The sequence below is a fragment of the Nycticebus coucang genome, chromosome 11 (genome assembly GCF_027406575.1).
Source record: "Nycticebus coucang isolate mNycCou1 chromosome 11, mNycCou1.pri, whole genome shotgun sequence".
Taxonomy (NCBI): domain Eukaryota; kingdom Metazoa; phylum Chordata; class Mammalia; order Primates; family Lorisidae; genus Nycticebus; species Nycticebus coucang.
Window position 1 is genome coordinate 121,633,602 of NC_069790.1, and position 23,061 is coordinate 121,656,662.

Sequence of the window (23,061 nt, forward strand, 5' to 3'; positions counted from 1 at the left end):
AGCTCTCACTTGTGTCCTGCAGCCTGGAGAACCAGCTCCCACTTCGGCCCCCAGCACTCTGCTGTGTGCCACAGGGCTCTGTAGCTGTGCCTACAGAGGCGCTGCAGGGTTGCAGGTGCCCAGGCACGGGGACCCCGGTCTCAGGAGGGCAGTGGGCAGGCCCTGGGCAAGCAGCTCCACTGAGGCTGAGCACCCACATCCCCACGAACTGAGGGGCCTGAACGCAAGTTGGGGTAAGAGAAGGGAACTTGGAAACTGTAGTGAGTTTTCACAAGGCCCCTGGGCAGTGGGTGCAAACAGGTAGCTGCTCCATGATAAGCCTGGGGTGTGGAAACCACTGGAGGGCTCCCCCCCCCAGAAAATGTAATCAAATTTGCCTGCTGAATTAAACTGGGAAGTAACTGATAAGCTACTGTGATATCACCTCATCTTAGAAAGGGAAGAAATGAGTAATAGACAGAAGGGTAACTTGTTCTATGCTGTCCCTTAGAATAACCTAATTTGGTAGCAGTCCTGTCATCATGGAGGTGGGAAACTGAGTCTCAGTCCTTGTCTGTGTTGGGCAAACCAACACCACCTCGCACCCAGTGCAGGAGTCCTGAACCTACACTTTCACTCAGGTGGACGGATCCCAGTACCCCTAAGTTCTCCTACACTCCTTCCCACCCGCCCCACCTCCACCATGTCCAGGAAATATGTACCCTGTGTCCCACCACTGACAACCCACCTCCCCTGGTTTCTACCAAAGGCTAGAAACCAGTTCTCTCAGTGTCAGCTTGCAGTTGGACAAATTGCTTCAATTTAGTGAGTTTTAACTCAGTGTCAATTTTAATGCCAAAGATCTAGTCCCCGAACCCTGCCCCGAGATGCTGACGGCCTCACTGAAAGCCAAGTCTGATGACACAGAAGATTTCAACAATGAGCTATCATAATTTGACCTTAAGCCAGTGACTGGTCCTCTAAGGCTGCGCCCACAGAGGGATCCCAACTTCCAAGTTCCTGGGGGATCTGTCTCCTCCATGCCTGAGCCTCTTTAGCTGAGAAACAAGTCACTTCCATCCTCACTCCCAAGACAAGAGTCATCCAATTTTCCTAATGGTCCAGGAAGGAAAGATCACAGAACAAACACACACAAGGCAAAGAAAAAAGAAACACAGCTTGTGCCAGAGTTCAGCTTGGTTGTGACAATGAATTGGTGCCTCTTCCTATGAGAGGCCAAAACCACAACTTTCCGGAACTGGAGTGAATTTTCCTGCTGTCAAAATGCACTTGGGCATTTTGCTAAGAACGAATTTTCCCGGTTTGTGGGGCCTCTGGCCAACAAATTGCTTCTGCTTTCACCAGGCAGCTTCCCCTTTTCTAGAAGCAACAGTAGGTCCCCGTGCCTGGGTCCTGGGTTCTGAGACATGCATTACAACAGTTCAGAGTGGGTAAGCTGTTCTTTCAGATGATGTCTGCCCAGAGCCTGCTACAAATGGAAATTTCCATATTCCCCTGTTCAGCAAAAATCACAGGCTTTCGGTTTCATCACCACTGTCAAGATGTTAACCATGAGCCCTTCACACCAAGCAGGGCACACTCCTGGGCCCCTGGCTCTGCCCTCTGGTGAGCTCTTTAACTACCAGAAGTAGATGCTGCTTCCCAGCCTTTCTCCTCAGGGACAGCCCTCCACCCAGCTCAGCCAGACACCTCATTTACAACCAACCCCTCTGTGACCCATGAGCATCTTCAGTCCTGAGCCCGCAGGTCACACTCCCTCCCCTCCAACGCCCTGTCCCTGGGTGAGTCAACACTCAAGGGGGCCAGAAGCAAGGCTGCAGGGCCAGATGAGCTGTCTGCAGGGCCAGGACTGAAAACAGAGGCTCGCGCCTGTGTCCTCCACCCTTACTCCCCATGCCTAGAAGAACACTTGCCTGGACACAAACCACCGATAAATATTGTTCAAAGAAGGCATGAGCAATGGTATATGCCGGGCGAACTCCCACACAGAGCCTGTGTACCCTGAGAGGTGCCAGGACAGACTAAGATAGCGCTCGGGGGCTCCCTGGGGGCAGGAGGGGACAGAACTCTTATGAACATAAGCTCGGTGGGCAGTGGGTTCGTATGCCCTCGGCTATGGCATTCCCAGAGCCTGGACCAGTGCCAGGTGCAAGGGCGTTAATTAGGACGAGCCCTGAGAAGCCGCAGGACAGGCAGAGAGCACAGCTTGTAGATAAGCAACTGGCCCAGGAGTACAGAGAGCCAAATCCCAGATGCCTGCGGGTCCTACAGGAACACAGCCCCCTGTGCGTGCTCTTGTCCTATAGAAAGACAAGAGGGTGTCGGGATGCTGTCCCCATGGCCGTCTGCCCTAACCCTGCCCCCTTCCCTCCAGAGCAGGCTCAGATCTGACACACCCTCCCCTCCCCCCAGCTCACCCCTCTCCTCTACCTGATGACCACCATGACCCCCACTCACCAGCAGTTGGGGAGGAAGGGGCACCTGTGACCCACACAGGTTATACAGTGACCCTGCCCAGCCCAGCTGCAGACACCCCAGGACTGGCTGTTCCAGCTTGGACTAACTGTAATTCCACCCTCCAAAGGGGCGCAGCTGGCCCAGTGGATCCCCAAGAGTTCTGTGCATAAATCTTGTGTCTCCAGACCCGGTATCGGGTCACTGTTTCCTGTGTCCCTCACAGAGCTTGGAGCCTGGGATGCTGAGGTATTAACTTTTTCTCTTAAATGTTTTCAAAGTAGGCAATGACTGTGACAAGGCCAACGGGGACGCAAGGCAGCAATTTGCTGTCCCGTAGCTCTGCCTCTTAAAGAAGGGATGGAGGGCAGCCGCAGGTCTAACCCAGTGAGAGCCCAGACAAGGGCAGAGAAAGCAGTGGGTCTCAGCAAAGGGGAAAGAGTCAAAATGGCAGGCTTGTCCTTAAAAGAAATGACAATTTTTTAAACTTAGCTGTTTAAAAATGACTCTTAAATATGTATTTTCACATGTGAATTTTGACAAGTTTATGTCATGGATGAGTCGGATTTTGGTTTGAACCCTGTAACATTATAATTATTGAGATTAAAAAGAGTCACATGTTGGATATTCCACATTCATAACCTGATACGATCAACTGCTTTTCCCTGCCAAGGAAACAGGGCACAGAAAAGTGAAAACGACAGGGACGGCTCAGCCGGAGATTCCTGATCCCAAACCCAGGCTCTTTCTACTACACCATCCTCTGCCTCCCACTGAAATGCTAGGACAGAGCCTCAGCCCATCCTTATCATACAGACGAGGAAAACTGGAACATCGGGGCCAGGCCTGGGGACACTGGGGTAACTAGTCAAGACCCCAAAGACAAAACGCCCTCCTTTCACCCCAGCAACCCTCCTCCCTGTGACTCCACCACGATGGGTCCAACCTGGGCCAGACAGTGGGCCTCTGTCCCCAGCTGCTACTGTTTATTTCTCTAAAAATCACCTGAAAAATGACCTTCCAAGGAGCTTGTACAGTGTCTGTGTATCTCTACCTACATGTCTCCCTCCACACTGGTGCACACAGGTGCACACATAACCTGCCCGCACTTAAGAAGCACACATCCCAGATCGCTGCCTGTGAATTGTGAGGGTGCAGGGGTCCTCAGCCGCCATCAGGGCTTCATGGCAGGCCCGTGGCTGGGGAGCCTCTTCCCAGGCTATAGTCCTCCCTGAGTGCCACTGGGTGCTCCCTCTGGCACATCACAGACACATGCAGGCAGATTTGGGGTAGCCTAGGGCGGAAGGAAGCTGGTGACGTCCCTGCAGGGCCTGACAGTGGAAACCCAGCCGCCCAGTGCACTGACACACGAAGCCTGGGAGCTTGGCGAGTGTTACAGGCCATCGCAGAGAGGGCAGGCTTGAATGACATCCTCTCCACGTGCACAGCTACACTGGGGCGGGAGCTCAGCATCTGGGTCCAGGCCCTGGGGCACAAGGCACAATAACAGCCACAGAATCAGGGTGCCTGGTCTTCAGGGCACACCTCCTGTGATTCTCACACCTCCACCTCAAGGGAGGGGATACTGAGGGAGCCATGGAGCCAGGGGGCTTGGCAGGAGCATGGCAAAAGGAAGGACAATTCAGAGCAGGGGACAGCCTCGCTGCCCAGCACATGTGGCTTCAGATTCCACTCCAGGACCGAGGCTGGGGGTGCCACCCATGTGTCACACTATCCACCCACACCACCATGCACACACACACTACACTGTCCACATAAACCACCCGGCCCCCACAGCAATGGACATGAGATGTCCTTGCCAAACAGAGGGACAACAGGCAGGCAGGTGTGCAGGAGGGAGGGTGGAGGGAAACACGAGGGAAGAATTTAGGGGCAGAAACCGGAGGGAGGGAACCAGCCAGAACCACACCATAGGGATCCCATGAAGGGAGACCGCTTTTCTTGCTTGCTTAAGAAGAAGTTGTTAAGTTCCAGGCATACTCATTTACACCCTGTCTTCATTACCAAAAGGATGCTTGCAAGGCAGGAAGATAAACTATCTTCAAAGAAGGAAAACCAGTAGCAAGAGCAAAAGAAAGTAAGGCAGAGGCTCAAGTGAGGTTAGTACACAAAACCCCCAAGTCCCACAACTTTGCCAGATACAGGCCATACATTCTGCTCTTGGGATTTCTCCAACAAAGAAAGAGGATCCTTTTAACAATTGTAATTCTATATGAAAAAATGCTCATCATCCTTAATCATCAGAGAAATGCAAATCAAAACTACTTTGAGATATCATCTAACTCCAGTAAGATTAGCCTATATCACAAAATCCCAAGACCAGAGATGTTGGTGTGGATGTGGAGAAAAGGGAACACTTCTGTACTGCTGGTGGGAATGCAAATTAATACATTCCTTTTGGAAAGATGTTTGGAGAACACTTAGAGATCTAAAAATAGACCTGCCATTCGATCCTACAATTCCTCTACTAGGTATATACCCAGAAGACCAAAAATCACATTATAACAAAGATATTTGTACCAGAATGTTATTGCAGCCCAATTCATAATTGCTAAGTCATGGAAAAAGCCCAAGTGCCCATCGATCCACGAATGGATTAATAAATTGTGGTATATGTACACCGTGGAATATTATGCAGCCTTAAAGAAAGATGGAGACTTTACCTCTTTCATGTTTACATGGATGGAGCTGGAACATATTCTTCTTAGCAAAGTATCTCAAGAATGGAAGAAAAAGTATCCAATGTACTCAGCCCTACTATGAAACTAATTTATAGCTTTCATATGAAAGCTATAACCTAATTATAACCTAAGAATATGGGGAGAGGAAGGGGAGGGAGGGGGGATGATGGGCGGAGGGAGGGTGATAGGTGGGATTAAACCTGCGGTGCATCTTACAAGGGTACATGTGAAACTTACTAATGTAGAATATAAATGTCTTAACACAATAACTAAGAAAATGCCAGGAAAGCTATGTTAACCAGTGTGATGAAAACATGTCAAACGGTCTATAAAACCAGTGCATGGTGCTCCATAATTGCATTAATGTACACAGCTACGATTTAATAATAAATAAATTAAAAAAAGAAAAAAATTGTAATTCTCTTGTTTGCTACGTGCTAAGCTTTTCATGATGTCATTTAATTCTGTGTGACAACCTGCAGATCAATATTCTTACTGCTATTTTACAAAGGAAGCAACTTAGGTTCAGAGACATCAAGGAGCTTGACCAAGGTCACACAGCCAGAGTGAGATGCAGCAAGAGGGAAGCCAGGCCCTCAGTACCAAGGATGCCAGTGCAGGCATGGCCAGCCACGGCCTCCTGGGGAGGTATCTTCACTTCCCCCAGTCAGGAAGTGAAGAAGTGGAAGGAAGTGAAAAGACATATTTCAGGTAACAAGCATGGACTTTGGAGACAGCCACATGGGCTCACATGCTGGCCTCACCCTCACCAGCTATGCCCACCGGGAAAACTACTCATCCTACCCAAGTCCCTGTTTTCCTGGCTATAAAAATGGCACCAGGCAGAGGTGATGATGAGCTCAATAACAGAATGTGTGGAAGAGGTAGGCACAGTCCCAGAACCAGAGAGAGTGCTCAGTGAACGCCACGTCTGAGAAACACAGGCCAACCATGCACGCATCAGTGGCGGACCCTCCAGAGCATGGCTCACCACACCTGTGCCATGCCTGGGCCTGCTGACCACTGTGGCCACCACAGGGAAGAGAACTGGGTCAGAAGGCAGGTCTTTCAAGCCCAGTGAAATCCAGCTCTAAAGAGACAAAATAAAGGCAGAGAAGAGACATGGGGCAGAGGACAGAAGAAAGTGTGAAAAGAAGAGAGAAAAAAAAGGAAAACAGATGACAAACTACGAGCGGGCAGCCCAAAGTCTTTCTTTCAGCTTCATATAAAAGGAGGTATCGTTTAGGGCTCCAAAGACACAAGCCAGCATAACTTTTGAAAGCATTATTAGAAAAAAATCCTAAGACCCATCAATTCTCAGTTGGCTAACGGCTGATCATTGCTGTAACAAATGCCCAGTGTGAACTTGAGGGTGTGGCTGGCATACAAGGGCTGTCCTGGGCCAAGAAAGCAGCAAATACCTAGTGTCGGATGGCAGACAGTGTCAGAGGTCAGGGCTGGGGAAGGTCAGTGAATTTTGCTGGATGACACCCAGGACTTTTTCTCTCCTTCTGGCTCCTGGATCCCGGACCTCTAAGGAAGGAGGCAAATGCTGGGGCCAGTGATGTGTATGGACAGCATATGGAGGATGGTGGTGTGGAAGCTGTGCCCGAGGTGGGCCCACCAGAGCTAGAGGCACCAATATGAAGGGGGGAAAAGGTTTTAGACTAATGTGACTGTAACTAGCCCTTGAAAGTGGTTGGAAATAAAACAGCCCCTCCTTCCACACATGTTCTCAGTGCACGCTGCCTCCGGCACCATCTGTCTGCTTGGCACAGCGGTGCAGTGTGTGGGCTCGGGTGCCAGACGGCTCCACTTGATGCCTGCCTGTGCCCACCCGCTCAGTGGTCTCAGCTGCATAGATGTTCCCATCTGTGGAATGGGGACTCACGTGGCTGCTGTGGGGCTGGCGGGGTGGGGTGTGTCTAACACCCATGTGTGCTGAAGGTGTGCCAGCCCAGAATACCAGCTCTTGCTATAGCGACCATGGCTGTCCCTTTCCCTTCAAGCTTAACCTTGACAGTCATCTGAACCTCGCTGGAATACCAGAACGCAGGCACTACCGTTCCCTCCACCTTGTGCAGTGCTGAACTGTTGCTGCCCGTCAGGAAGAAGGAATGGGTTGGAGGATGCGAATAATAATGGGTCTAGCTCCTCTGGCCGTCCCGTAAGGGGCCCAGCATGCCAGGACACACACACACACACAAACACACCCCGGCCTCCTCCAACCCTTCCACCCCTGGCTGCCAACAGTGCTGCAGAAGGACTGCCCAGGACGAGGGAGCACCTTGCCCAAGGTCACAGCCCTTCTCACAGACAGCTGCATCTATGAACACTGCCCCAAACCCCTACTACAACCCAGAGAAACTTTGCAGGGTGGACTGAGGCGCCATGTGGTGGCTCAGCTTCTCCTTCCACCTCAGCCCACTCCCTGCCCAATCCCTACCTGCTCCAGGAGCTGACCCTAAGCTCTCCTGCGCTAATGAAGATTTTGGTAAGAAGGCAGTTGAAACTACTGTCTTCTTATAGCTTTAGGAAATATGAGATTATTTTAGACTTTTGTTTATGTGTAACCTGGAACCTCCTGCTGTTTTCAGTACCTGCGTAGCATAAAGATCTTTGCTCAGGGATTGCACTAGGTGGGCCTTGGTGGACATTTAAGTACACAAATCTCTGGCAACTCTGAAATCCTAAGTTGCCCCTTTCCCTTCCTCTTCTCCCTGCTCCCCTGCTTTCAAAGAAGAAAGAGGGAAGTTTCAGGGGAATAGGAAGTCCTCCTCCTCTGTGGCCCTGCGCCATGTGATGCCTGGTGCCACTGATGCTAGAAGAGGCAGTGTCATAATTCCTTGGCCCACTTCTGGGGTCCCTGTAATTTGAGATTTTAAAGGTGAGATGGGTTTGTTTTCCTCGGTGGGAGCTAGGAGGTATTTAGGGAGCATCTACTATGCACGGCATGGGGCGTGTGAGGGACCATAAAGATGAGTGGCACATAAATTCTACCCCTTGGACTCCTGGGCTCACATGGTCCTCAGCGTACATAGGACTATAGACATGAGCCACTGTGTCCAGCCAAATTTGCCCTTTAATTGAACCAACATGACATATCTGAACGTTTTCTCTTTGGGATATGTGGCTACCCTAAGATTTGTAAATAATTGATTTCACCCAGATTTTTCTAAATCAGTTCATGGAGTTGACTAGGCATCTCAAAGACTGCCACATGGCCTTCCTCCCCACGCTGTTGGTTTGGCTTCTGCATTTCCTTACCATCATCTTGATCAACACCAATGCTAGGGTCGGCTGTGTGGGAGGGGGCTTCCCAAGACTGGGATGCAACAAGCTATAGACTTATGCCATCCTTAAGGCAGCTCATGGCTTAATTAAGGATGCAGGCTGGACACATCAAAATTAAATCTATAAGATGCAGAGAGGTGGTGCCGTGGATGCAGGGTATGGCTGGCCACCGTCGCTCAGCTGAATCCCTGGCTAAGGCCTGCCCTCTGCAGAAGGATCTGCCTTCCCAGGGCCAGTGTGGGAGTACAGAAGCCTGGCCCCTTGCAGCAATCTGAGACAACTTGAAGGGCTATCCCAGTCCCAGGACGTTCCGGAGAGACAGCTGGGGCCTTTGTTGTGAGTGTGTCACAGCCCAACCTCTTCCTCTGCCCAATCCCACTTGCCTTCCTTCCCAACTGCTGAGGGCCCAAAGCTGGAGGCACAAGATCCTTGGCTGAGAATCACTTGCAGGGCTGGGCACGGTGGCTCATGCCTGTAATCCTAGCACTCTAGGACACTGAGGTGGGTGGATTGCTGCAGCTCAGGAGTTCGAGACCAGCCTGAGCAAGGGTGAGACCCTGTCTCTAAAAAAATAGCTAGGCGTTGTGGCAGGTGCCTGTAGTCCCAGCTACTTGGGAGGCTGAGACAAAGGGATTGCTTGAGCCCAGGAGTTTGAGGTTGCTATGAACTATGAAGCCACAGCACTCTAGGGTGACAAAGTAAGAGTCTGTCTCAAAAAATAAAAAAATAATAAAAACCGGAATCTCCTACGGGTGAAGGTAACAAAGATCATTTCAGGGCCAGAGCACCACTGACGGAGGAAAACAGCCAAGAACATCCACTTGACTTCATGCTGTATCTGGCCACAGTAAACCCTGCACCCATGTGCCAAGCCTGCAGAACTTCAACGTGAGCCTTCTGAAAACCAGTGCTGCCTCATCTGGAGAAGACAGGAGAGGGAAGACAGAGAATGCACTCTGCACTGCCCACAGCCCTTGCTTTGAGCTGTACAAACAGCCGTCCAGAACTGCTTGGACATGGTGTCCTGATCTCTGGCAGACAAAAGAACGAATGGGACTGACCTGTCACCTGGACACTTGCCTGCCAGAGAGGGTGTCCTCTCTTCTGTCACTCCTCTAGTGGAAACCTCGGAGCCCAAACTTGCTCTGCCACTGGCAGCCCTGCGACTTTAGCAGGTACTAGGTTATTAAGTATGAAATGCTTGATTTCCTCAAGTTCTAAGTTTGACAGTTGGTATCTCTGACATTTAATTTTGACACTTTTTATGTTACTTTTATTGTAAAGGTACATCCTCATTTTTTCAAATGCATGTTTTGGATTGTGATTATCTTTCAAATCTTTTTTTTTTTTTTTTGGAGCAATTTTTGTGAAACCATGGGTAAGTCAAAAATGTGTTTTTTTGTTGTTGTTTGTTTGTTTTTGGTTTTTTTTGAGACAGAGTCTCAAGCTGTCGCCCTGGGTAGAGTGCTGTCTTTGCAATCTCAAACTCTTAGGCTTAAGCAATTCTATTGCCTCAGCCTCCCAAGTAGCTAGGCATACAGGCGCCCGCCACAATGCCCGGCTATTTTTTATTGCTGTTGTCATTGTTGTTTGGCAGGCCCAGGCTAGATTCAAACCTGCCAGCTCCAGTATATGTGGCTGGTGCCCTAGCCACTGAGCTAGAGGCGCTGAGCCAAAAAAAATCGTGCTATTTTCAAATATGAGTTCCATCATGGAATCAATGGAGCATAGACAGCCAAAATATCAATGAACTATTTGGGAAGAATATGGCTAATGAACACAGTACATTGACCATTTGAGAAGCTCCATTCTGGTGATTTTAATCTTGAAAATGAGGCACATGGGTGACCTAAGACCAAGGTGGATGAAGACGAGCTGAAGGCTGTAGTGGAAGAGAGTCCATCTCACCCTATACATGACGTAGCAGCAGGGTTTGATATTACTGTTCCAGTGGTATTGGAGCATTTGAAACAAATCAGTAAAGTCAGGAAGCCTGATAGATGGGTTCCACATGAATTAAATGAGTGTTCAAAGAGAAAACAACTCAGAGCTTGCCTGCTTTGCTGTCACAGTATAAATGGGAACCATTTACTGTATTGCTATATGTGATGGGAAACGGATTCTTTTTGACAATTGCAAGCCTTTGACACACTGGTTAGATAAAGATGGAGCACTGAAACATAGTCTAAAAGCAAATAATCATCAAAAAAGGCCAATGGTATCTGTCTGGTGGTCCAGAACTGGTATTATCCACTACGACTTCATGAAACCTGGTCAGTCTAGGACCGTGAGGTCTACTATAACCAACAGACAACATGATAAGGATGCTTGCAATCAAGCAGCTGAGTTTGGTCAACAGAGACAGGCCAAACCTCTTGTAAGACAATGCTCGACCACATTTCACACAAACAACACTGCTCCAACTAGAGAAACTGGACTTGGAAACTGTGTCATCCACCATAGTCACCAGACCTTGCACCAACTGACTGCCACTTCTTCCAGACTTTGGACCACTTCTTGCAAGGAAAAATGTTCAATTCTCAGCAAGCTTTTGAGAATGTCTTTTGCAATTTCATCACCACTTGCTCTCCAGGCTTCTTCCCTGCTGGCATAAACGAGCTACCATTAAGATGGTAGAACAGTGCCGACAGTTTGGTGCTTACTTTATTAGTCGTATGAGACAAAATAAACTACACTTTTGACTTCAAGTCAAATACTTCATATTTAATGATCTAACACTTAGTCCCTCTTAAACCTCCTTGCTGTGTACTGGCCCAGGAGATAGCTTCCATCCTCTCTGGCTCCCTGGAGCCACCATCAGTCCTCTAGGCCACAGCCATACCTAGCGGCACCCAGCAGGCCAGCGCAGATGTCACCTGGCCAGGTTCCTCGCCGAGGCCAGTTTGGTATCGCTGCCTGACATTTCCCTCTGTCTCTGAGCCGAGAATATTCTGTTACCTGTGCCCAAGGTCATTTCAGAAATCTTGAAATACACTTAACAAGCAGAATGGTGAGGGGACAAGGAACCTCTGTTCTCTGGACACTAGCTGCTTCCCAAGGGAAGAATATCTCCCAGGACACTTACTCATCTTTGGTGGCAGAAACAGGAGAATTCTGGTGACACTATCAAAAGCCCAGGTTTAGAAGGATCCAGCTCCACTGACCTCTATGCACTCCTCACCCCCTCAAAAGCCACCGTCCCTGTGACAAAGCTCCACCCAAGTAGAAACCTACATTCCAACCCTTGTTTAATGTATACATATCACATCTTCTACATATTACACATAATCTATCATTAAACAATACATAACATAATTAGATACTATTAACTACACAACGTTAATGTGTACATATGCAAGCAGAGCTGGAGAGCTTAGCTGACTGGTCTGTCTCTGGGCCCTGGGTTCACGACCCCGCAATGTGACCCTGAGCCCTTCCCACAAAGATACAGAGACTGTTGTTCTGTCCGTGGACTCTGAGCTGTGTGACTGGCTGTGGCCAGAGGCTTGAGTAGCCCTTGTGCTTCAGGCTTGCCCTCTTGCTGCTGCCTGGACTGCCTGATGGATACACAGCCCAGTTGTCACCTTGGCCCAGCTGGCATGGAGCCAACCAGGCAGTGGGCAGACATGTGAGTGAGGCTGTTCTGGGCCCTCCTGCCCTAGCCAAACCACCAGCTGACCACAGAGCTCAGTCGAGCCAGCCTGGGCCACAAGAACTCCCCAAATGACCTAGGGAATTGTAAGGAAGAATAAATCTTATAGTTATAAGTCACTTTGGTTTTGGTGTTTTGGTAGCAGCAGCAGTGAGTTGACAGGGTGATGGCAAGCCCGAGGCTCAGTCTTATGGGGGAAGGGCCATGTCCAGCTTGGTCACCATGATGCCTGTGGGCCTTGCGCCATGCCTGGCACACCCCAAACTGTGGATAATGTTGGGTAACTCTGGAAGAAGAAGCCCCCAGATACCTGACAGGGGAGCCAGCCAGGATTTCCTGATTCCTGGTTTAGTGCTTAATCCAATAGCCCATTATTTAAAAAACAAAAACAGAAAATAAGAAGAATGAGCCAAAGAGTTGATAGAAGACACACTATTTGTTTTTGAGATGAGGAGAGTAAAGAATAACCTTCTAGGACCTTCATCTAAAAAGATGCCAGACAAAGAGAATGAAGGGTTGACCTCTCTCCCCAAAGACACACCACTGAGAGTCGCACTGTCCTGTGGGGCTTCTGTCCCACCCTGACATATCCACCCTACCCCTAAATGGCCTGACTACTCAGGGAGCAGAGATACCAAACACCCAACTAAGATGCAGCAGAGATTTTTCTTGACAGGTAGGGTGAGAAGGGCTGTGAGCCTTACATGGTCTAAATGTCTTCTCTGTGATAAGGATACCAAGACTAATAACAATAGTAATGAAACCTCTCTGGACTGTTTTAGAGATAACAAGAGATAGCTTATATAAAAGCACACATCTGGCAAATAGCAAGTGCTCCATCACTATTAGCTAAATCTGATGACAACTGTGCCACCCTGATGGTATCCAACAATCAATAATATTGAATAGCCATGAATGCAACTCCCCATTAAGCAGTATCTAAACTGCACAGAAAAGAACACTCTCTGGTGCTTATTACTCAATAGGCTGTACACCAGAATGGGGCAGAAGTGACAGCTTCAAGCCCTCGACCCCAGGGATGTCTGCATGGCTGATGTTGAGAGCAGGTGGGGCGCAGTGGAAGATTTCCCCGATAGCCCGACAGACAAGTAGCTGCTTGGGGCCTGTCTGCTGCTCTTCTGGAAACTGAACAGGTCACAGCTGCATTCCTCACCTCTCTGTTCTCTTGGCCACAGGATGTTGAGTCTCAGTGGCTACATAGAAGGGAAGAGCAGAGCCAAGAAGAGGTGCTGTGGGGCAGAGAGCAGGCCTGGGTCCTAGAGCTGCCGCACCAGACTCCACCACCTCCTCAGTTATCTCCCGGCCCCGCTGTACCATTTCCAGCAGGGAGGGGAGGGAATGACACCAAAGACCCGGATATCGGGAAGAATGCAGTCAAGAAGCCATGGACACAATAAAAAAAAAAAAAGCAAAAAAAAAACCACACAGCTATGATTTAACGATAAAAAAAAAAAAGAAGCCATGGACAGTGGACAGCAGTAACTTCTTCCTGTGGCTGGCAACACCACCCCCCCCCACACACACACACTGCATCCCCCACCCGGCAGCTCCATCAAAAGGAAGGCTGCTGCTCCAGCTACACCTGAAGGGCAGGGACCCTGGGGGGCAGGGACCTTGCCGATTAGGTTCCTGAGGCAGCCACACACAGCACCGCAAACTGGGGTCTGGCCTAAACCAACAGGATGTATTGTCTCCTCACTCTGGAGGCCAGAAGTGTGACATTGAAATGTCACAGGCTTGCTCTGGAACCCCAAGGAAGGATCCGTCCTCACCTCACCCACCTTTTGGTGGCCCCACCTTCCGTGGCCTGTGGCAACATTGCTCCCAGCTTTCTCTGTCTTGGCGGGGCCTTCTCACCTGTCTCTGTGTCAAAATTTCTCTCTTCTTATAAAGATACCAGGTGTTTGGCCCACCCTAATGACCTCATCTTAATTTACACCTTAATTACATTTGGAATTAAAGTTGCATTCACAGGTATGAGATTGGGGGGCTAAGACTTCAACATATTCTTTCAGAGAATACAATTCAACCCCTAACATTGTGCACCTTTGTACCCAGATGAGTTGACCTAGTCCCAGCACAACTGCCCTGTCGAACTATAAACATGATTCTCAGCAATTCTTCAGCTCTCCATTGCTTTATTTACAAATCAAAAAGTTTGTGCCTATTTTCCAAATTCTCCCCTCACCCTGTTGTGTCCTTCCTCTCTACCTCTCCAGCACAACTGAAGATCACTCAGTGCTACCCACCCCGCAGGGCTCCCCCCTGCAGAGAGACAGCAGAGCGGCAGGGCTTCCCACAGGGAGGACCAGATCCAGCCTCTGTCTTGTGGAAAGGAGTCTGGAACCCTGGGGGTGGCGAAAGCAAACCGGTCTTTGTTGTACGCTCATCAGCAGGGTCAGAGTATATCAAAGCAAGAGGCCCTGGTAGAAGCCCCAAAGCCTGGGTGACGCCCCATTGGTCTATGACAAGCTATGGGTTGGCAGAGAGGGCTTCCTGTCAACAGGAAGTAAAGGATGGAGATCAAATTATTTTCAAAGCAGGTAGTGGAAGAAAGAGATGAGTGAGATTCTGATTAACCACTTCAAGGCAGGGCTAAAACAAACAGGACCTGAGGGTCCTTCTCCCGCTATAGGGCAGAGCTGCCGGTTACTACAAGACCATTCCCTCAAATCTGGTTAATGAACCAAGCAAATCCAAGACTCTGTTTCAACTAAGCAGCTCAGCACTTTACAGGCCTTTGTTTGTTTCACATTTTAAAAGACATCAAAATTGGGCAGTTATCAAGATGGGCAGGCCCACTATCTTGAAAGGGATGGGAGACAGCAGCATTCCGTGTGTGATCCTGGTCAGTGCTTGAGAAGGGAGGGCGGTTGGGGCAGAAGGGGACAGCCGACCCTCATCCATCTCTTCGGTGTCCCTGGCTCCCTTCAGTAACCTTTGTAACCCCAAAGTAAAAAGGTTCCTAAAGACTGAAGTCCCGGCAGTGAGCTGAATAACTCAAAATGGAAAAAGTAAAAGAAAACAAATGGTCCAGAGACAGCATCTTTTAAAAGCACATTTATTTTTCTGAAGGTTTTAGAAGATACAAGCTGATTTAGAAGTTACATAAACGAAGTCAGAGCCAGATGAGGAGGTGTTAGCAAGTCGAAAGGACTTCCAAATGATTTTTTTAGTCATTCTAGCACTCAGCCCAGTCAAAGATTGTGAACCCAGACTGATGACTAGTGACAGAGTTTTGCTGGGCTTTACTGGAGGGGGGCAGGGAAAGGTATAGGAAAGCCTGGAGACCCTAAAAGAAGCCCAGGAGTTGGAGGTTGCTGTGAGCTGTGTGAGGCCACGGCACTCTACCAAGGGTGATAAAGTGAGACTATCTCTACAAAAAAAAAAAAAAAAAGATGCAATATTGAACCCACAAACTATGTCAGGCCACTGCTTGTTATGTCACCTCAGTAATGGGTGAAATGATATCCAGGATTTAAGCATTTGCCCTCGTCATTAGGCTACTCTGCAGTACTTAGAACCTCATTTATACAACAATCTTGAAACTCCCCACAAACCAGTACTGGGCCCACGTAGGAGTAGGGTGAGGGGTAGTGGCCACACAAGCGTGAAGGTGCAGATGTCACCTCCATCGCAAGTATCTGTGTAGCCCACCATGGAACGGGGAGGGTGTTTTTCTCAGTTGGGCCATCAGTGAAGTAGGGATCAGAAGATGTGACAGGAATTCAGCTCTGGGGTTACGCCTCTGCCACCCAACATGCAGTTCTGCAGGGCCTGGCGCTGGGCCTGCTCCGCACCCGTTCCCATGGGAGCTGCCCCCAATGTCCCTGCCACCTCCGCAAGATAGAGTCTTCCAAGAAGGAGAATCCTGCATCTACTCTCTGGCTGTGTGGTCCTGCCGCAGGCCATCCCTGGACGGTGCCCAGTGCTACCCAGGATGTCCCCTTGCTGGTCAGCCATCTCACAGCCAGGACACTGGCTTTGCAATATGCCATAAATAAACCCTAGAACCACAGAGCAATTCTGGGGCCCCCTCACCAAGCAGCGCAGCCACTGAGAAATCCCACGGCAGGGCCTGTCAGGCTCGCTCCCTGGGCTGCTCTGGCTAGAGGCTGATCTAGGTGATAACTGTTATTTGGAAGACAGAAATATTCTGCCTTTGTTGAACAGCCAGTAGCCAAGGATACCCTTCACAGTGACATCTGAAAAAGTACAGAAAGATGATGGACAGACAGAAGGAATAACTCATGGGGATAGAAGAGATGGGTGAGTTTTACACTGGGCAGACTGGAAACCATTTGTTTTGAAACCCCAGCAGGCATAAGAATCACCTGGAGAACTTAAAAGAAACACAGACTCACAGATCCCACCCTCTTAAGAGATTCCAACTCAGCAGGCCTGCTGAGTCTTAGGATTTTGTATTTTAAACAAACACTGGGTGATTCCACTTAAGCCAGTCCAGGAACCACACTGCCCTGTACCTTAACCCAACAAATCTTGCTCAGTGTGGTACAAACTGACCTGGATCAAGGTCAAAGGCCAAAGTCAACATCAAAGCTGACACCTCCATTTTCCCTTGGCTGAGATTTTAATTCAGGGTGTTTCGATGGTATTGAGGCAGAGAGGACTGTCCTGGATGCCCGTGGGGCAGGAAGTCACTCCCGGAGTGCCAGAGCAAGACACATCTGGCTGGACAGAGGCTACCAGGCAAGAGCTGGATGCAAAGGTCTAGGCCCATCATCAGCACAGAGGTGCAAGGCCTCAGGCAGCAGGAGGCCTCCCCCAAGGCCACCCAGCAGCAGAAGGCATCATGAGTCAATGGCCCACCCAAGTCCTATCTTCACAACCTTCTGTGACTGGCTAGTTCCTCTTGGCTCTATTTTTAGCCTATCTCCAAGACTGTGAAGGTTTTCTGGAGCACCTCTCCCAAGGAGGCCAGGGGCGCATGTACAATGTAGAAAGGCCCCACTCAGCAGCAAACACCTGAGCCCTCCCCGCCTGCCTCACTGTCCCCACAGGCTCTGGCCTCGCATTCTTCTCACCAAGCCCTCCCTGCCCTAGGCCTCCTACTTCACCACTGGCTTGTAAACCACGATATGCCAGCCACCTGTCACTGATTAAAGCACATGTGTTAGATATATGGATTCCGGGGTTAGAGGGATGCTGCTTTCTTAGGCAAAAAGGAGAAAAAACCCGCTTGTTCTCTGAACACCACTCCCAATTATGCTTCCAAAGAATTATCTTCCAAAAAATTAGGTGGGCATCCTGGTGCATGCTTATAGTCCCAGCCACTATGGGTGCTTCCAAGGAAATGGTTCCAACAAATAATGCTTCCAATGAATTATCTTCCAAAACCATTCCCACCACCTTCATTATCCCTGCTTTCCATGAGGCATGGAAGCTGGGAGCAGATCTAAGGCTGCGTGCTAGCCAGCCATGACATCAAACACTACACCCGCTCACTGCTTTTATTTATTTTTATTTATTTATTTTCAAGATAGAGTCTTACTCCCTGAGTAGAGTACAGTGGCATCACCCTAGTTCACTATAACCTCCAACTTTGGGGCTCAAGCTATCCTCCTGCCTCAGCCTTCCCAGGGGCTGGGACTACAAGCATGCACCAGGATGCCCACCTAATTTTTTCTATTTTTGGTAGAGATAGGGTCTCACTCTTGCTCAGCTGGTCTCTAACTTCTGACCTCAAGCAATCACCTCCCACAGTGCTAGGATTATAGGTATGAGGCACCACACCTGGCCTCACAGACCCCAGAAGGAATCTGCTCTCAGCTCTTCCTTATCATCTCATTTGGGTCCTCCCTTCTCCTCTGACAAGACCTATGCCTGAGAAAGAGGCTGAACTCAAGCTAGGCCATGTCCTCAGTAGGCCCAAGGGCAATCTTCTGCTTCCGGGAAGGGAAATTCACCTTACAGATTGCTTAGTACTTCTGGAAACTTCTGGGTCTCCATCACCTGCTACCCATCAACCATTTTAGGGTATCCCCTAAAATGGATTCCTCTATTCTAGTGCCTGGCAAGAAGGGAAGAAAGACAGTTAAAGATAATCAGAGCCGAGAGACAGGGTCTGCAGTGATACCTCCCACACTAGGCTATGGTTCTGCTTACACACTAAATACAGGGTAGAGGCTGATGTCCCCAAAGAAACTTGATCCAATTCAACAATCTGCTTGGACCCTGGGGGCCGCAAAATGACACTACTCACAGGACTGCCAGAACCACAGTGTCTCAGGAGCATTTCCTTAGCGTCCAAGATATCCTTGGCAATGGCACTCCCTGGACACCACAATTCTCTGACGCAGGAGGATGGATGTACTTGTCCCCAGCTCAGGCAAGTCAGGCCTATGACTGGACTCACCATTCCCCCCCACCTCACCCCAAAACAGTCCGATACCATGTCTCTCTAAATCAGTTCCTGCTGACTCAAGCCATGTCTCCATAGCCATGAGCCAGACAGGGGCTCAGCACTGTCCCTTCTTGTGTCTGCCTTCTCTGCTTCTCTCTGGTGACCACTGTTCAGGCCCTCCTAGACCCTTACCCTTGGAATCTTGCCAAAGCATTTGAATTGGCTCCCTCAATACTAGCCATCTTCCCATAACTCCACTTCACACACATCCCAGGGTAATTCTCATGAAGCATTGTTTTCATCACCCTTAATAATTTCTTAGTTCAGCCCCACCCCCACCAGGCATATAAAACAATGCCCAGACATGGACTCAGGTTCAGCAGTTTATTTCAGAGAGTGCCAGTAAGGGAATGGGTAAAGTGAGACAGGAACTGGCCAGGAAAGTCAGGAAGGGACATTAATGAGTGAGCCACTGCTGTGGAGAACAAGGGCTGACCCTGGGAGGGACTCTAAGGTACTTTGCAGAGCCCACATCAGAGCTGTCCTTCCGAGGAATGAGGAGGCTGGGCTATCCCAACAACTACAGCCTTCCTAGGCTGAGTGATGCCCCTCTGGGCACAATCCAGTGCTTTCAGAGGTCCCTGAACTATGCTGAGCACCTACTGAGGTCTGACAGGACTCTTTCAGGCAAGAGAAAGATACAAGTGAGAAGCTGTCCGCTAAGGCTGCAGGTTCCCTCAGGCTGGGCCTGGGCTTCAAGGGCAGGCCACAACAGCCTCTGCCATAGCTTCTCCATCTCTTTGCAAGGAAGTCCTCAGTCCCAGAGCCTATTACCAATCCAGTTAAACTGGGATTTCACATAAATAATTATTATTTTTTAGTATAACTATATCCCAAATATTGGGTGGAACATATTTATGCTAAAAAATTACTTATTGTTTATCTAGAATTCAAACTTACCTGAGCATCCTGTATTTTTAGTCACTAAATCTGGCAACCCTGTGTCAAGGCCCTGCTTGATCCCATCTCAGTCCACTTCCCATTATCCTGATTTGCAAACTCCTGTCTCCATGAGAAGCAGCTCTTCACTGTACCTGGAAGCAGCTGTCCAAAGCCCTGGTTCCATGGTGGCCCATGGGGTGCTCAAGCTGGTTCCCTGCTAGAAGTACTCTACACACTCCCAAGTGCCCCTCTCCTGCCTATCACATCTGGGTCTAAAGTCTCTCTGAACACATCACTCCCCTTCTTCCACCTCCAAAAGCAGGTGCTCTCTGTACTGCTCATCTTACGACCTTGGCTCACCTGCTAGCATCTGACCGGAAGCCTTATTTTCCCAGATCAGTTGTAACTCTCACCTAGCCCAGCACAATTATCAATAGGCAATTTGGCAGCTGAGAGGACTCCCTGGTCCCAGCAACCACCATAAACCCTGTGAGGACTTAGACTGAGTCCCTCTCCTCCACACACCCCCAACCAGATTTCACCATAACCAGAGCACTGGGCACACAGTCACACTCGGTTAGCTGCTGTTAAATAACTGAAAGAATGCTACTTGGTAAGGGCTAGATCATGCCAGGAATGTTGTAAAAAGCTGCCAAAGTCACCACTAGCAGCAAGAAGGGTGGTCCAAATATCTCAACTATTACATGGTTTTTCAATGTTCACAGCCTGACTCTCGATCCTTTTTCTGGTTTTGGATTTTTGTCTTACACCACCACTGGCACCACCCTGGACAGCACACCCTCACACACAGCATTTGGGACTGGCCTCACCATTTGGCCTCAATACCAAATGGCCCATCCCTCTCCGTTTAATTAGGTAATCTGGTGGCTGTATAATGGCCATACATCTATGTAACACTTTAAATCTATAAATGCCTTCCCATAAATTATTTTATTTAAACATCCCTGTAAAGCAGGCAAAATGAGTATCATTTTCTCCAGCTGATGAATGGGACGAATGGTTGGTTAAATGGCTCACTCAAAGTGACCACTGTCAAAAAGAGGTTTGCAGTGGCAATGTCTAACTTTTCATTTGGGAATGTACCTTTCAAATGTCCTACATGAGAGATATAAATAGGAATATTTAGTTTTCAAACAGAACGCATATTCTCTACTGTTCCGCCACCACCACAGTGGTCACACAACAACCAGGGGTCCACATTAGCCTGTCCTGAGCTCTCCATCCCAGGAAGGGCTGGCCCAGGCTCCCACTTCAGGCTGCTCCCCAGCAGCGTCTAGGACTCAATCCCTGGACTCTACCTTCTCATACACATACACTGGAGGACTTTGGGGAAACTCGAAAAGAAAGAGCTGCACTCAGCACACACGGAGGAGGAAAGTGCTCCTGCGGGATTCACAGTGGAAAATCAGCGGCCAGGCACCGCTGTAGGGAGGATTAGCTTTAATGAGGTGTCCGGGCAGCCCTGCAGGAGGGTGGGACTCACTGCGACTCCCATCCTGCCCCTAGACCCGCCGTCCGGCACAGAGAGCATAACAACATTATCCATGGAGCCTTCTATTCCATCCGTTATGTATGTGGGGTGTGTGTGTGTGTGTTTTATGTGTGTACAAACATTTACTTGGTGGGATGAGGCACTAGGTGTGACACAGCTGGGGGCTCCCTTCCGGGAAAGGTCCTCCTACCCGATCCCCCTACCGGAAATATAAGGGACTAAGGGCTACCTGGGAGGGCCATCTGAAGGCAGCACACCAGACCCAGCCCACCGGTCTCTCCAGCTGGACAAAGTCAAGCCGCAGGCCCACTGAAGTCGCCAAAGTCCAAGCGCACGTTGCCGGCGTGGCTGGGGCTGAAGTCAGCGCAGCCCTGCACGGGTTAGAAAACCCCAAGCTCCCAAATACCATGAAGGCCAGAAATACGCTCCCGGGAACCGCGAAAGGAGCGGCTGCAGCGGAGTCCCAGCCAGACCCAAAAACACCCCAAGGGAAATTGGGAGGAGGTCCAGCGAGCAGCTACACAGGTCCCCGGCCCGGCTGCTGTCCCCACCTCCCGCCCCTCCCCTTCCCTCAGCGCGGTCTCCGGCAGTGGCGCACGGGCTCCACCTCCCCGGAGCACAGTCCACACCGTCCTTTTTCAGCAAAACAACACAGCGCACCGCCCCCCGCACCCGCACCCGGAGGGATCCGGGCCACGCCCAGCCGCCCACCCGCCGCGCCCTGCCGGCAGCGAGCCCCGCGCCCCCTCGCGTCTGGAGCCGCCCCGCACAGCCCCAGCCCCCGCTGCACGCGGCTGGGGAACGAGATCCAGCCCCGGCTCGGTGGCCCGGCTCGGGCCTGCCTTCCACCCGCCGAGCCGCCGAAGTGACAGGAGGGGCACGCACGGCGCGCGGGGCGTCCGCGTTAACCGTTTGGACGCCGGGATCGGGAGCGACCGTAGGGTTGGGGAGCGGCGACCCGCGGGCCTGGGACTCACTGGAATATGCACTCGCAGCGAACGCCTCTTCTGGCTGGCGTTTTTCTTGCCACCGCTCCCGCCAGGGCTGGAAACATCTTTCTTTTTCTTGGTGTCCATGGCCGCGCTTCCCATAACTCTAAGCAGAAGTTAATTCCGGGTGACTAGTCCCTGGGATTCGGTCCTCTCCTTCCCTCCCCCCGCCGCTGCCGTCGGACTGGGGCCGCGCGCTCTTTTTTACTGTCCTTCTCCCTGAAGACACCTCGTGGGGACTTCCGCGGGAGGGAGGGTGGAACAGGTAGCTCGAGTCCTCGTTCTCCTACGGAGTCATCGATGCGAACTCCGCCAGCGCCGCTCCCCGCTCTGCGCTCGCCCGGTTACGCGTGGCCGAGGTCTCCCGCTGGGTGACAAAGTTTTCTTCCTTTTGCAAAGCGAAGCAACATTTTCCACGTTCTTGGCTCCTCCCACAGATTCCCAGAGGTAATCTGTAGGGCAGGTGCAATTAAAACCTGTAATTTGGAAAACCACCCTCCGGTGCCAGTGCCCGAGTGGAGCCTCTGCGACAACGGGACAGTTCGTATATAAATATAATCCTCGGCCGCAGAATAAGCCAGCTTGGAGACGGGAACCAGGTCCGTCCTCTTTTCTGGGCGAGAGGGAGGCGGGGGGAGAGGAGGCGCAAGGGCGAGCCCTCCTAGCTATTGGGCCGTGGCAGGGCTGCGAGCTCACGCTCTGGCTGTGGCCGGAGCCCCGCGGACCCAGCACCTCAAGGCGCCTGCTCTTCGCCCCTTGCCGCGCCGCCACGGGGGGACACCCGGGGCTGGGCAAGGGCTGGGCCTGGCACAGACGCAGGCCCCTGGAGCGCCGCGCGGTGGAAGGCGGCGCGCCTTGAACAGGAAGTGCGCGGCGTGCGGCGCGGCTGTCCCGCTCCCCGCCACGAACGCCGCTCGGGTCCCCGCACGCTGTCCGCCGCTGCCGCGCCGGCTCGGGGCACGCCCGGAGCCGATTTCTGATCCACGTCGTGGCCCAGTGTCTGTACATGCCCTACCCGGTACACAGGCACTGCACCCCGCACCCCAGCGGTGGAAATCGCGTTCTCGGCGGGCTGCGCGGTGGCCGGCACGTGCTGGCAGGAAAACCGTGGCTTCTGGGATCACGCCCCT

General features: G+C 50.7%; 1 protein-coding gene across 6 annotated transcripts in view; it reads right to left on the minus strand.

Annotated features, from left to right (window-relative positions):
- PRKAG2 (protein kinase AMP-activated non-catalytic subunit gamma 2) overlaps nt 1-22,508 on the minus strand; it is a 265,728-nt gene extending 243,220 nt beyond the window's left edge. For 2 of the 6 annotated variants that reach the window (XM_053609114.1, XM_053609120.1), the window contains exon 1: nt 21,920-22,508. In XM_053609114.1, coding sequence (XP_053465089.1) covers nt 21,920-22,033 — 114 coding nt within the window. In that variant the 5' untranslated portion in view covers nt 22,034-22,508. Of the gene's footprint in view, nt 1-21,171; nt 21,486-21,919 lie in introns of those variants that run through there. The other 4 variants (XM_053609113.1, XM_053609112.1, XM_053609117.1 and 1 more) reach the window with 4 other exon arrangements.
- Between the last annotated feature and the right edge of the window lie 553 nt (nt 22,509-23,061).